Source organism: Tetrahymena thermophila (assembly GCF_000189635.1).
Source record: "Tetrahymena thermophila SB210 genomic scaffold scf_8254600, whole genome shotgun sequence".
NCBI classification, from domain to species: Eukaryota; Ciliophora; class Oligohymenophorea; order Hymenostomatida; family Tetrahymenidae; genus Tetrahymena; species Tetrahymena thermophila.
Genome location: NW_002476370.1, coordinates 296,254 through 312,075, shown reverse-complemented (window position 1 = coordinate 312,075; position 15,822 = coordinate 296,254). Strand labels below are relative to the sequence as shown.

The 15,822-nt window shown below is 22.1% G+C and overlaps 3 protein-coding genes across 3 annotated transcripts; 2 read left to right on the top strand and 1 right to left on the bottom strand. All coding sequences in view use genetic code 6, as the record gives it.

Annotated features, from left to right (window-relative positions):
• Window positions 1–1,024: 1,024 nt before the first annotated feature.
• On the top strand, window positions 1,025–5,668 carry TTHERM_00279930 (hypothetical protein; the record flags this gene model as incomplete). The annotated part of the gene is made up of 6 exons (XM_001018149.2): window positions 1,025–1,223; window positions 1,320–1,382; window positions 1,449–1,819; window positions 2,382–4,931; window positions 5,071–5,463; window positions 5,525–5,668. The coding sequence occupies exons 1-6, from the start codon at window positions 1,160–1,162 to the stop codon at window positions 5,666–5,668; spliced, it is 3,585 nt and encodes a 1,194-aa protein (XP_001018149.2). The 5' UTR covers window positions 1,025–1,159.
• A 222-nt stretch (window positions 5,669–5,890) lies between these two features.
• Window positions 5,891–7,232, top strand: TTHERM_000279929 (hypothetical protein). The gene has a single exon (XM_012798155.1). It carries the CDS (start codon window positions 5,992–5,994, stop codon window positions 7,114–7,116), a length of 1,125 nt encoding a protein of 374 aa, XP_012653609.1. The 5' UTR covers window positions 5,891–5,991; the 3' UTR covers window positions 7,117–7,232.
• Window positions 7,233–8,379: 1,147 nt separating this feature from the next.
• On the bottom strand, window positions 8,380–14,147 carry TTHERM_00279920 (cation channel family protein; the record flags this gene model as incomplete). The annotated part of the gene is made up of 16 exons (XM_001018148.2): window positions 8,380–8,496; window positions 8,557–8,643; window positions 8,705–8,931; window positions 8,997–9,201; window positions 9,422–9,864; window positions 10,003–10,411; window positions 10,463–10,594; window positions 10,659–10,719; window positions 10,775–10,950; window positions 11,630–11,889; window positions 12,070–12,468; window positions 12,684–12,843; window positions 13,288–13,479; window positions 13,710–13,801; window positions 13,888–13,957; window positions 14,049–14,147. The coding sequence occupies 16 exons, from the start codon at window positions 14,145–14,147 to the stop codon at window positions 8,380–8,382; spliced, it is 3,129 nt and encodes a 1,042-aa protein (XP_001018148.2).
• Window positions 14,148–15,822: the final 1,675 nt, after the last annotated feature.

The following is a 15,822-nucleotide window of genomic DNA, read 5'->3' as shown; positions in this document are numbered from 1 at the left end:
TTTTAATTAAATGCCTAATTTTTTCTAATATATAAATAACTGGACAATATATCATAAATTAAATAACATAACATTTTGAAATAATTTAATTTTTCTGTGATAAATTTTTATGAAATTATTTATTTTTACTAAATATTAGTTGAATAAAATTTTTTATACAATTAAAAGACCTTTTCTTAATTTAATCATTATTTTATATCAGTTTTATAATTAAATTGTTAATATAAATTAATAATTTTTTTTACTTAATTCAATATTTGTAAAAATATTATCATTATTTCAAACAAAAAAAAATGATATATAAGAAAAAAAATAAAATAGAATTTATTGGTCTAGAATAAAAATAGACAAAAATAAATTATAAAAAAATAATTAATCTTAAAAAAATTAAACTTTTAAACATTTATTTTTAATAAATATAAATTGAATAAAATGTTTGTTTGTATAATAAAAATACCACTTCTTAATTTAATTTATTATTTTTGATTAATTTTATATTGAAATTATTAATGTAAATTTAACATGGCAATTCTTTTACTTAACTGAATATTTATAATGTAATCATTACTTTTATACAGAGTGATATAAAGAAAATAATTTAGAATTTAACTATCTATAATAAAAATAGCTTATTATTAATTTCTTTTAGCATATATTTTTTCATGATTTTAAATTTAATTAAATTAATGATTAATTTAAAAAAAATAATTTATTTTAAATATTTCTACTAAATTACTACCAAATATTAAAAAAAAATAATATCCCAAATTATAAAATCAGAATAAATGATGAGATCAATATGTTAGTTTTCTAAATCAATTTGGTTTACGCACAAATAAGATTTATCAGTTAAAAAGGAGAAAATTTGTTTGTAATTCTGTTCATTATATTTTTAAGAAATTATGGAAATATAAATAAATGAATTTAATAAGCCATTCATTCATTGATTAATTGATTAATTTATTTATTCATTGCTTATTTGATTGATTTTATTAGATAGTTATCTTTAAAAAGATAATTAAATTAACATCAAAAAAGAAAAAATCTTATAAAAATAGCTGTTGATCATTTGTGTTTAATTAATTTTAAGAGCAAAACATAACGAAATTATCGTATCTAGTTAGTTAATAAGATTTTTAAACAAAGATATCAATTAAAAATGGATTAAATAAAAGATAGCTAAATCCTTCCATCTTAATTTAATCAGTCTGCATAATTTAAAGGTAAATAAAAATGCTATTTAGCTTTGATAGCTATCTATAAACACTTTTACCAATAAAATTGCTTTTATTTTTAATATTGAAATTTATATAATTAAGAGTTTGAAGCAAGGTGCACAGAGAGGGTTTTATAATATCTCACCTAGCCAAGCTAATTTTAAGGTAAAAAGAAAAATGAAACATAAATAAATATTCTAGATACTAATGTTATTCTCTCCTTAATATTAGATGAACAGCAGTAAAAGTAAGAAAATTTGATTGAATAGTTTCAACTGAATATAGAAGAAGTACTTAAATATTAAACTGCAGAGCCATAATAAAAGGAATATGAACAAAAAATCAATAACTTAGATGATTAAATGAATAATGGTCTTAGGCCTAGTGAATACAATAATGAAAAAATTCAATCAAACGATTAAAATTCAAAACCTTCTCAAAAATTAGAAAAAATACCTACATTTTCATAAAAAGATGATGAAATGTTTCAAGATGAAAATGCAGGAGTTGATAAGAAATATTCTTAATTCTTCCACAATAGTCTTCAAGTTAGTGAAGACTCATGCTATTAAATTTTACAAGACAATTAAGAGCGTTTCTAAGTATTTTATTTTTATTATTAATTATCACATTTTCAAAATTATTTCATTTGTTTGCTTTATTTTGGTTTGGAGTGTCAATTTAACAGAAAAATTAATACAAACTGATAGAATATTTTCAAATATGATTTTTTTAGATTAAAATAGAAAATTAAATAAGTTTTTCATAAATTAGATTTCACTAATATACTATTTTGATACTAAAATATCACTATAAACTAAAAAGAAACTCAAAAATGATTTTTTTATTTATGTGATTTCATAGAGAATTTAATATTAATAGTTTTTAACAAATAATATATGATTCCTAAAGTATTTAAAAATCACATTACAAAATAAATTATTAATATATTTTCACAATCAAAATATCAATTTATTTTTATATATTCCGCCAAGAAACTAGTTTATGAGAATAACTTTTTTTTGTAAAAACTATAAATTTACAAAATAGCAAAGAAAAATAATACCTATCCCAATAATATTTATCATTTTTACTATGTATTGTTATTTATTTTTATTTGTTTTTTTTATTTTTTCATTTCTAAAATATTTTTTTAACAAAAAGGATGAAGAAAAAGAAGGCTAAGGCAATCTTCTAGCTATAGGCAATTTAAATGATTAAATGAAAAATTATGAGCTATCTAGTATTCAACAAAACACTTAGAATTCTTTGACTAATTTCAATCCAAATGACGATGTGTTACTAACTTCGAATAGAGATATTGGAAATTAGTAAGGATTTAGTAGCGAACTAAATAATTTAATGCAACTAAACTTAAATTTATTATTTCCTAATTCACAAGTAGATTCTGAATCTTAAAAATCTAGTGTTAGGAAATAGTTTGATAATTAACAGTTTTTTTAGTCTTCAGGTAATATAGCTTCATATCATGAAGGAGATGCTAAAAAGGAAACTCTAACTGCAAAAGAACTTTATTTGAAAGCTAAAGAGCAAAATAGAATATTTTTAGAAAACCTCTAAAAGCAAAGCATGAGAATACATTTTGACGAACTTCTATTAGGTGAAAACCCATTTAAGGATAGCAAATTGTTAGAAAATGAGCTTAAAGAAATGAATTAAATGACAAATTAAGAGTAATAGGAGGAAATTTATAGTTAGTTTAACTAAGTTCGTGTAAAAACTCCAGAGTTGGCAAATAATGATTTAAATAATGGTGAAAAAACATGCATTAACACATTAATAACTGAATGTGGAGAATAAGGGGATCTCTTTTTTGATTTAAATGAGCTTGATAACTCCATAGATAATGGAAATTTCTACGAAATGATTTAATAGAATATCAATAAAGTTAAAGAATAAACAAACTTTCCTAATTTTAATGCTACATTTTATCCCTTAGACACAATAAACCTCGATCAAGAAAAATCAAAAGGAGAGTAAATGGATGATATTATTGTTTAACTAGACCAAAATCAAATTAATTCGTCCAATTAAATTTAATAAATTAATAATTCATCTCGCTGGAACACTAAAAACGCATCTTATTCAAGTGGAAATTAAAACCAAAATAATCAATAATGTAAGGAGCAAAAAAGTTAACCAGAATAAAAGAAGTAGGATTTGAATAAGAAAAAAACTATAAAATAATAGTAAAACGTAGCTCCTTAACAAGCTCCTTCTAATAATGCTGCAAGTTTGATAAATAAATATTATAACAAAAAAAATAGGTCGAACTCTTAATAGGTTTAATAAAACTCAAATTACAATTTAAACTTTAATCTTCATCCTTAATAAAATCGTAATAGCTCCTCAGCCTTTTGTGATAAGGAAAATTAAATTTGCAAAGAAACACTTAAATAGCATTGCTCTAAAGAGAATGAATAGGATCTAATAATCTTGAATCAAGATCCTAGAATCGAAATATTGCAAGTAAAAGCTGAATAAATGCCTTTAAAAAGCATATCATCTAATATTTAGAATAATATAACAAAAGAAAGTTCTAAGGAGAACTCAATTAAACAGTAAATAAATTAATTTAAGAATATTCTTTGCTCCAAAAGTGGAGTTTAAAATTAAAATTTAAGCAGCTTTAACAGTAGAAAAAACAGTAATGTGTCTTCAGTAACCTCTAGGTAAGGAGCTTCTTAAATGTCTTCTTAAAATGGAGTTTCTTTAATTAACTCTTAAAATGGAAGATAGGAAAAAAATAAAACAAATGGAGTTTCTGTAAGCAAATGTAATAATAGTAACACTAACCAGAGCCACTAACAAGTTAACTTAAATATCTTAACTAAATCTATAACTCATTTAAAACAAGCAAACAAATAACAAAAGTAAAACTTTGAAAATCAAGAAAATTAATATAAAAATTAGTAAAAAAAAATAACAAAAAATGCTGCTTATGAAGCGCTTTAGAAAATTAAAAATGCTCGCTCTTAACAACCATAATAAGGAGCAAACAAAGAAGATATATAACACTTTTCATAGAAAAGAAAAAGAGCATAAAGTATTACTGGGGATTACTCAAAAAATCATACTACTCATTCTTCAATAGATTAAAAAATAGAATCAAAATTAAATACCGAAGCTACTAGCTCTTCATCTTATTGTCATACTGATCAAGGATCAGAATTTAAAAGAATTAACAAAAGGTAATCAGTTCAAGCATCTTAAATTTGCTAATCTTTAGAAGATCTTCCAAGCGCCAAAGCTAAAGAAATTTCTTCTGACTAATATTTGAGAAGCTCATTAAATTAAGTAAGAAACTCCTTTAACGATTGCCTCAATTCAAGTGTGGCTAAAATACTAAACAATCCTAGAAAAATATCAATCTATGAGGATTAGCACCTTATGGATGCTAAAAAGCAAGAAATAGAAGCATTGCAAAACTTAATTAACAGCTACGAATAAGAAGAGTAAAAATTCAACTCAAAGTTAAATGAAATGAATGCCAATAATATCGTAATTGGAGATAAAAAATTCATATAATAAATAAGAAAATCCAGAGAAGAGAGAAAGCATTCAACTAGTAATGTTTTAGGTATTCCAACTAATGTCTCATTTACTTCCAGAAATAATTCAATGAGTATCAATCAATAATTAGAAGCAACATTCTCAAACCAACAGTAAAGATAAAGTCATTCAACTCAGCATGTAATAATAATTTTTCATTTAAAAACTTTATCAAAAAATAATATTTTAATTTACTTTATTTACTTTTAAAAATTTTATTAATTGTTTTCTTTTACAGCTTGATTTCAAATTAATTTAGAATATATTTTTTAATAAAAAGAACGATTTCAACTAAGTTCATCGCCTATCAGGAAGCTTTACAACAAAGAACTCCAGAAATCATGAAAAATCTTCTTAGTAAAATAGCTTTTCAATAGACTCCAGAATTACTAGCAATAACTAGAGCTAGAATTAATCAATGAATTCTTAAGTATAGTAATAACCTTGGTTTATGAAAAAAGCACCTTTTTATGTAAAGCAACAACAGAATTAGTAGATCAATAATCATTAGATCAGTTAAGATGCTATCTAAAATGTAGCTCCTTCCAACACAGCTCGTTCATATATTAACAAATCTTAAAATGAAATAGAAAATAAATCTCATTTAACAAGTTAATGCGAAGTTGTGTCTAACTCTCCAAACCCTAAGGAGTAAATTAATGGAATCATCAAGGTATGTTTATTTAACTTTAAAATTAAAAGTGAATAATTAATTCATTTATTTTAAATATCAGGATCTTATATCTGACAAGGTGTATTTACAAGCTGTAGCTTTGTTTACTTCTTGCTATTATTACTCTAAGTAGGGCACATAACCATAAAATAATTAATCTAGCATCGGAGCTTCTTTTGAATAGAAAGATACTCCTACTATTTGAGAGATTTTCTTGAAAAAAATCAAAAAAACAAACAACACCTTTAATTAATTTGGAAAGCTTAATAAATATATTATATTATTAATACTTTGTAAATACATATATATATAAAAAATTAAAATTCTTTAAAAAATATTTTTAATTAAATCATACTATATAAAATTTAATTTAAGGAATTTTTAATTAAAATTTTTTCTACCAACCCTTTTATAGTTTTTTTAGTTTAAGAAAGACTCTCTAATAATTTGCTTTATTTATGTTTTTTAGAGCAGAAAATATTTTCAAATGAAAAATTATAATTAAAATTTAAAAAATTTTATTAAAAAATGTAGAATCAAATAATTAAGTACTTAGTTAACTTAGAAAAGGACTAGTTTATAAAGCGCCTTTAAGAAAGTATAAAATTCATATAACAGGCAATATATTACAATAGTAAGTACCTAGACAATGAGCTTGAACTTTCTATTTGCTACTCTATGTTTTTTAGGGGATTAATTTACTAGCTGAACTAGAGTCATAATTTTTTAAATACAAATGAATCAAGTATTTCTACAGAAAACATATGCCTAATACCTAAGGAGAATTTGGATTTTAATGCCCAAGGAGTTAGCTTTCTAATTGTAATTAAAGCTATACAAAGTAATGAGATGAGTTTAGATGAAGCATCAGAGTAATTATAGTTAAAAGCTCAGTAAGGAATATAAGAAATATATTAAAATAAATTTGACTGTATACTTGAAAAATATAGCCCAAATTCTAATAAAGTATTTATATCTCTAGCTTTTTACAAAGACTTTGTTGATGTAATAATTAAATCAAAGCTAAATTAAGATTATGATAAATAAAATGAATGGAATAATATTCTTAATCAAATCAATAAAAAATATAATTTAGAAACTGATTAACAAAAGGAAATTGCTAAATAAAAAATTGTTAAAATATAATTTCTATAAAATAAAGTAGTACTTCCATAAAGTAAAGAAGATAATAATAAAGATGATATAGAAAAAATGAATAATTAATATGAAATTCTAAGTTTAAATTTATAGCAATTATAACAAAACAATTAAAGCACTTCAGATTCCTCTTAATAAGATGATAAAATTGAAAGATTAAATTGTGAGAAAGAAAATGAGAATTTTGTTGAAGAACAAATATAAAAGAAAGTAATTATTTTAAAAAAATCTTTGATTTTTAAGGAGGAAGAAAAATAAGACAATATTCAAAAAGAAAAACGTCTAAATCTAAATTAAGATAATAATTCTATCTTAAAGTATGTTATAAAAAAAGTATAGAGCAAAAAAATAGATTTAATTAAGAAATAAGTTAGATTTCTAGAGCAAAAAAATTAAAAACCAAAAGAGTATAAGCAAGATTAGGTAAGCAGCAAGAGAAAACGTAAAAATAAAAAAGAATATAAATAAAAGTATACCAAAAAAATAAAAAAATGAATGAAAATAAATAAACAATTTTATAATTTATAAAATTTTTAATTTTTTGTTAAATATTTACTTGTTTTTCATATTGTTAATTTAAATAAATCAAATGTTTGTTTCAACTACAATTCAATAAAATTTTTTCTTTAAAGCTAAGCTTTAACTTACTTTCTTTGAAAAATGATAAAGATTTTTTAAAAAAAATATTATGATGTTAAGATTGTTGATAGTTAGCCATTAAAAATAAACAATTTATCATAAAAAAAGAAAAATATTAATAAAATTTTATATACTTTTTTTAAGCTTTAAGCCATAAAAGTTTTCAAATTAAACTATTACAATTTTTTAACCATATTAATTATTAAATAAATAAATAAAAATATTTAGTTAAATGTTTATTATTATTTTTAATATGATAGCTTATATTTTATGATTAAAACTTTCAAAATTTTTTTTGATAAAATAATTAATTTTTTAACTGCCAATTTATTTTTTTAATTTTTATGTTTGTTTTATTTATAAATTTGTAATTTGATTTTAATAATTTTTTCTCAATTATGTCTTAATAGTTTTATTTAATTCTTTCTAACTCAACTCGTTTAAAAATATTGATCTATAATTTTACTTCCAAACATATTCTTTGATTCTATTAGAAGTGATTGATGTAAGAATTAAATTTTTTTTTAAATAATTGAAAAATGAAATTGAGCATAAAATAAATTAATTTTATTATATAAGAGAATATTAAATTTGATATAAAAAAAGTAAAAGATTAAAAATATAAAATAATTTGATGATAATTTAGTGAGAATATAAGACATAGATTATATATTAATACAATCAAAATAAAATTTACATGTGTTCATAGTATTATAAAGAAATTAATTTTTAAATTAAAAATTATAGAATTTAGAGGAGAGATATAAAGAAATTCAAGAGTTTTTTTTGAATTGATTTATTTTATTAGATTAGATAATTTTGAATTTGTACTTTTTATTCAGTTACTCAGCTTTTTATATTTAGTTTATATAAATTGTCATTATTATTTATAAGCACAAGAAGAGAAAATCATTATTTATTTATTTGTATCAAATATAGTTTTTTCAAAGAAAAATTAAAATATTTTATTGTTAATTAAAAGGAATAAATTTAATTCGATTGGTTGGTTGATTGATTGATTGATTGATAGATTATTGTAGGTTTGAATTCACATATTTGCAAGAAATGCAAATTTTTAGTTAAAAATTAGCTAGAAAAATTAATTAATAGAAAATGAACTCATTTTTCTGTCAAAATTCTGAATCCTTTCCAATCTTTAGGAGCTATGAAAGTAGATTCTTTTATATGTTCATAAAGAGTTTGGCTTGGACCGTCTTATCTAAATTAGAACCAAACCTATTATATTAATTTAAATAAATCATTGAAAGTCTTAAAAATTGTTATAGAATTTATTACTAAAGTTTTTTTAAGGAGTGAAGCAGCCTCAACCCATTTTCCGTCATGATAACATTTATATGCTTCTTCCCATGCTTGATAAAATTCCTTTTTTTTATTATATTATTGATAGATATATAACTTATTAATTAAGATATTTATTTTTTACTTAGGTATACTCCTTTCTCATTTCTATAATATCATGATCTTTGTCAAATAAGTCTGAAGGTTTTTGGGTTCCCTTTAAAATCTATGATTTTAATGCGTTTCTTTTCATTTTGTCTATGACTTTTTTCTTTCTTAGCATGGATGGAGTAAAATAGGAGAAGTCAAAAGGATCCTTCCCTTTTCTCTTTTCATAGAGTCTATCAAGATTAACATCACATGTATATAATTCTAATTTTTGATAAAAATTTGATAAAGCTATTTCAAGTAAAAGTATTTATTTAATTATTTATTACCTAATGGAACGATAGAACCCTTAACTGTGACACAATCTATCTTTCTTAGTTACTTTTAGAGTTTTTCAGATAAAATGTCTCTTAAATTACCACTAATTAATAGTCCTGTACCAAATTATTTAGTAGCAGCTTCTAATCTAGAAGCAATATTAACATTTGGACTTAAATAAGAAGCATCAATTTTATAATCTGATCCTATTGCACCCTAAAATATATGATAATTTATAAATATTTATCAAAGTCTAAAATAAAATCAACATTATCAAAAATTAAAAAAAAAGTAAGAATATGCCTAAAATCATCTTATTAAAATGAAATTAATCATTAGAGAAATAAAAAAATTAAATTTATCTTCATTCATTCATTTTATTTTAGTTTTTTTATCACTTGACAATTAAAAAAAATTTTTTATTAATATAATTTACTTCAATTGCCCAACCAAAGTGAAGTCCGAATCCCATCTTTACTTTGTATCCTTTCAATCTTTTTTAGAGACCTGGATGGTGCTTGTATTTTCTTAATTTTTTTGATAAAGTAATGGCTGCCATGATTTTAACGAAAGCTATTACAGAGGAATCAGCATAATTAGATGTAATATCATTTTTTAAGAATTCCATAGTACCATCTGCGTTTTTTAAATAATCTTATTCTCTAAATTTCCACACTAGTAGGAAAGCGTCACCTATATTTTTATTTGCCGAGCCTAGATTTTGATCAACAGTTTAATGCACTATTTAAGCTATCTCGTTAACAAAAAGCATGACTCCTTATTATAATACTTCTGTTGCATCTGTAAAATTTCTGATATCACAAAAACCGAAAACGGCCATAATTTTAAGTCCAGGCAACATAGGATCAACTGTTCCGTCTATTTATTTTTTTATTTATAAAGTAAATTAAAGTTATAATTAATATTCCACCATTAAAAAGGTAAAGCAAGCAAAACACATATTCAGATTATATTTTTTATTTAGATAATATGATAATAATTTTTAAAAATTTTTACTGTTATTCATATTTTTTGCTATGATTTCAGATCCAGCTTCTCCGAAACCAACAGCTAAGAGTGCTCCGATTCTTATGATCAATTTTTCTAAAACTGTTGTTTCATAACCTTCAGTCTCTTTGATTCTTTTAAGCTCTTCTACATTACCATCTTATTCAAGTTATTCAATAGCAAATTACTCCTTTTCTTCCATCTGAGCTGCTTCAAGTGGATTTTAAGAAATTCTTTTAACTTTTTAAAGCATATTTTCTATTGGATCAAGAATAAACTTTTCGACATCTCCTGTAAATTTAATTGAAGCAATTGTTAAGACAACTGCTACAAATACTGTTCTACATATAGAAAGACCAGCATCGATCTGATTTGATTTCTAAGAACTAACTATTGAAGTCGCAACTATATTACCATTCTAGATAAAAAAATAATTAATCAAATTGTACAAACAATCAATTTTATTTACTGCATCTGAATATGTATAATACGTTAGGTCTGCATCTCTAAGAGTTGTAAAATCAGGGACGTCTGTATCATTAATTCCTGGGAAGATTTTAATTCCATCGATATCAAGCCTAATCATAGGTGTGAACTAATTCTATTTTATGATTTTTATTTTTTAGATTGTTAATTGAATGTAATATTTTAAGAATATTTAATACATAATTAAAGCTTGTATAGAGACTAATACTGTTTTGATAAACAATTGGACTTGGTTTGTTTCTGTTTTAATAAATATAAGGTCAATTTTCTATTAAAATTAATCAATATTTATTACTAATAAATTAAAGACAGACCACCTTAATATGAAGTTGCAGGATCTGTATAAGTATCGTAGGTAAAAATAGGAATGCTAAACATAATACATAGAACTATAACTATAACCCTTTTTATTGTCACATCAGATAAAGCTTTTCCGACTTTTGTTTCTTAATTTGCAAGTTTTGATGCTTTCTTTTTTTTTAATAATAAAACACTTTAATACCATTCCTTCATAAATTTAAATTAAATTTATTTCTCCCATTAAATTTAATTATTTTATGATTTATAAATTCATAAAAAATAATATTTTTGGAAGAAAAAATTAATAAAACTGTTTGTTAATATAATAAGAATCATACAGATTTATTATTACTAACCTGCTTTTTTGCTTTTAGAAAGAGAGATAAATATTGAATAAAATGTAACTGTCAATTAATTAATTTGTTTAATTATCTTTAATTTTATCTATTTATTTGCGATTTTTATTTATTAACATTAAAAGTTTAAATAGTTAAAATATCATACTAAATAAATATCTCAAAGCTTGGATAGATTTCCTTATTATCAAAATTTAATAAAATATTAAAAAAATAAATATCATTTTTTGTTAAAATAAATCAAGACAAGTTAGTTAATTAAGAAGATCGACTTTAATTAAAATATCTTATTTGAATAAACTAATTTTTCTTAATTAAGAGGATAAATATTTGTATTTGAACTGCTAAGAGGAACTTTTACTTCAATATTAATATTAAAGGGATAATTAACTTGGCAATTGTATATAAACGAAATTTTATTTAGCATAAAAAAATATTAGAAGGAAGGAATAGATAAATAAATAAATTTAAATATATTTATTTTTTTATTTTACAGTTGCTGAACTCTAGCTAACATTATTATTGCTACTCTAATTGAGTGATTGGGATTTAGAATAGCTTGAATTTCTATCTCTATTTGAAGAAAGGTGCCTCTTTTGGTTTCTTTCTTGTGGTTAATCTTCTAACATATCTGATTTCACCAAATTATTTTCAGAGTGATTGCTTTTTGCTTTAGAATTAACATCATATGGAGTGACTCTGTTTTTATTTAGAGGAATTATTTCATTTGTCTGGTCATCTAATCCTTATCTCTCTATAATTAGTGAATTTTTAAAAATAAATTAATCCACTCTTAAATGTTAAATTAAATTAAAGCTAGAATCGATAAACTAACTAACTAACTATATTCAACCAAAGAATTATGCAATTTCAATTCTTAGATTTTATAATTTTATTATCTTTCTACAATTAAATAATTTATTTATTTATTTACATAAAAAAGTCTGCATTTTCCCTTTTTCTCCTTTATTTTGAGAAGTGCGCATTTAATCATTTTGCTAGTCCTAACCATTTTCTTATGTTCCATTTAATGCAGGGTTCATTGCAGCTGTAAATCCGTTTTATTGGAGCATTGTAATTTAAGGTGTTTTGCTTCTTATGCTATTACCTTTTTTGAAATTTCCTGTCCCATTTCTTTAGTATTAGGGATCATTTATGCTATCAAACGACTCTGATTTTTAATCTTGTTGCATTCTTTTTTATTCTTCCATTAATTATCTTTATTCTTCCTCGAATTTTTTAGCTTGCTTTTATAAAGCTTGCTATGCATGCTTATATAGCCTAACCAGTCGAATAAGACGTACAACTCTAACTATTCTACCTGCTCTTGTTCCTAATATTTTTAATTATTTCGTATAAGTAAGTATCTATCTCAATTAGATGAGAGTATAATTTATAAAATATAATCTCAGTATATCAATTTTACATATACTTGTTTTATTTTTAATAGTTGCTATTTTATTTCACTAATAAGTTTTTAAATAAATCCATAAAATATTTTCCTAAAACATCTATCGAAGATTAATTAATAAATAAATAAATTATTACCTACACGAGATGCTCTACTTGCTTTTGCAAGAGATGCAACACTTCCTCCTTTACCTTTTCCTGTCTGGAATATCAGATTTGAGATCCATCCAATGTCCAAAATTAATGACACTGTAGATAAGAAATCTAGCCAAAAGAAGAAACCCAAAAAATATCCAGGCTATTTTAATATTTTTTTAAAAAAATATGAAAAGCGATATATGTATGTTAGATTTAATAATTCATGTATTTATTTATTTATTTTTAAAAAATAAAAATCCCTCCTTTTCATTTATACTTATTTTTATTTAAAAACGAATTGAAAATTGTAAAGCATCAAATAACTCTTTAGATTAATTTTAAACTGAAATTTGTTTTCTTTTTAAATAATTGTCAATTAAATTTGGGTTTTTAAGAAACTAATAACAACTTATTCAAAATATTTTTTATATTACTATTAATCAATTAATTAATTTTAAGTAGATTTTTGTAAATAGCATGAAGTAAGCAATGTAATCTTTGGCTATCGGTAGAGATTTATTACTTGATGATTTTTTTGCTGGTATTTTGTGAAATATATTTGCCAAATTAAGTAAGTTAGTAAAGGAAATTATTAATTGTTTACAGTAGAAATAGATTGAAGGATAATTTCTAGTGAGAAAGCTGCTAAACAAAAAGCACTTGCTCCCCAAAAATAAGGATCAGCATCTTTTGTTGTTGCAGCTACTCTAATATCATCAGCGAATAATGCATACAAAGTAATGATTGCCATAACAATAGAGAATGGAGTGGAAGTGACAAAGCTTTATATTTTATCCTAAATAAATGTTAAAAAAACTTAAAGATAGAGTAAATCTTGATTAAATATTTAATTGTTTTTATATTTTGTAATCAACAAATAAATAGATTCATTCTATTCTTGCTTGTATGTTTGATAGCTATTACATCACTTATTAATAAATAATATAAAGGCTATAAAAAATATGATTAGAACTATAATAGATATCAATAATAATAAAAATATCTAAATAGTAATTCATCTCTTACTTTGCAAGATTCTGGTTAGTAATGATCTATAGCTTCATTTTTTAATGATTGTGAGCTTCTCATATTACCTAGCTTTTATTCCCTAAGCATAGCTTTATAAAATGACAATTAATCACTCAAATTTAAATAAATTATGTAAATTATTGTGGTGTTGCTAACTTAAAAACACCAAATTTACCTTTATATGTACTCTTTTTTGATGATTTTCTTGAATTATTCCTTGAAGAATTTCTTTTCTCTATTTTTGGCTGATATAAAATAAATTTTATTTGCAATTCAGATATTGAGTAAATTGATGATTAATGTAAGCCATAAATGTTAAAAATATAAAAATGATACATTGAATTCCTTTTCTTCATTGTTATTCTAAACTGTATTATTTTCATTATCAATGTTATGATTTATATTGATCTCCTTTATAGGCGATTCTGACTCCATTTTATAACTTTTTATTCAGAAATTGGAGCTATTAGTTGATTCTTTCTTTCTCTATATATCTAAATATATCAAATTCTTTAAATTAACTTTACTTCCTATTACTTTTTTTACTAATAATTATCAATTATTTTAAAGTAAATACAATTCAAATGATATGCATGAATCGAATATTTGCATATTTAATTTAATAAATATATTTGTTTGGTTGATAAAAACAGATCAAACCTGAAAAATTGATCGATTTTTGCAAATCTAAATCAAAAAACACTCATTGTTAGTTAGTTAGTTATTTATTTATTTAATTATTTTTGTTTGTTTATTTATTTTTTTTTACTTGGTCTATTGATTGGTAAATGTTATGCTGTACTGTATATGAAAAATAGGTTACGTTATTTACTTCTATATTATTTAGCTATTATTTTTTTAATAATAATGTATTCAAAATAACTTAAAAACTTTATTTAGACAGCCTTTCATTTATAAAATTGAATAGGCATAATATTAATTATACAAGTTTACTCATCTTAAATTATTCACTCTATAACACTTTTATATTTATTTTTTAATATTTAAATATCTCACAAAACTCTTCTTCAAAATCCGCTTCTTCCTTGCTTACCTGCATTTTATTTAAACTTCAAATTCTTTAATTAATTAATTCCACTCAAATCCAAAATACTTTACATCAAACGCAGCTTAGAACAAATTAATTGACTCCCAAAGATATTGATATAATCTATAAATTAAATTCACTTAAAGCAAACAAATATTTAAGGACACATCAAAAAATTCCAAAAACTTAGAGTAAAGATTCAATTTACCTTTTAAACTCAATCAAAAAGTATCAAAAAATAATTATTACATTTTTCTACAAAAGTAAATTCGCAAAATACCAATTAAATTTTTAAGATTTTGATTAATCTAAAAAAAAAATCTAAAAATTACTATATGAAGTTTGGAATTATTAGTCATAAAATAATTTGAAATTTTAAATATTTTGAGAAAATTAGTAAATATATATATATATAATTTTTGTTAACTCTTCTAGATGAAAAAATAAGTAAATAAAATAAATTAATAAATTATTAATAAATTTGATGAAATCTATTAATCTAAAATAATTCAGTATTAATGCCTATAAATACTTAATATTGTTACTGGAGAATCCGCTTCATAATCTTCACTAATTTTAAATAAATAAAAAGCTTTAAAAAGACAAATTAAGTAAAATACATACACATCCATCTCTTAATTATGATAGTCTAAGTTATATGTATATTTTATGTGATTTATTAAATAAAAATTATGATTACTATGAAAAATAAAAATTTAGGCAGCTCTAACTTAGTTTACATAATATATTTGTAATCTCAAAATAAATTATTGATAAATTTAACTTAAATCGAAATTAATTTTTAAGAATATATCAATAATTTATTAACTTTCAATTTAATAAAATTATCTACATTTTATAATGCTTAAAAATTCAGATATTTTTCAACTATTCTCCCAGTAAATATCATATTTGATGTAAAAAAATAAATAATTTAACATATTTATTCATAAAATATAATTTAAAATAGATATTTTGAAGCAAATTAAATTAATTCTAATAATAACTTTAATTTTTAAACTTTAAATAAATTTGAAGAAATTGGTTTTTAAGTAAAATAGA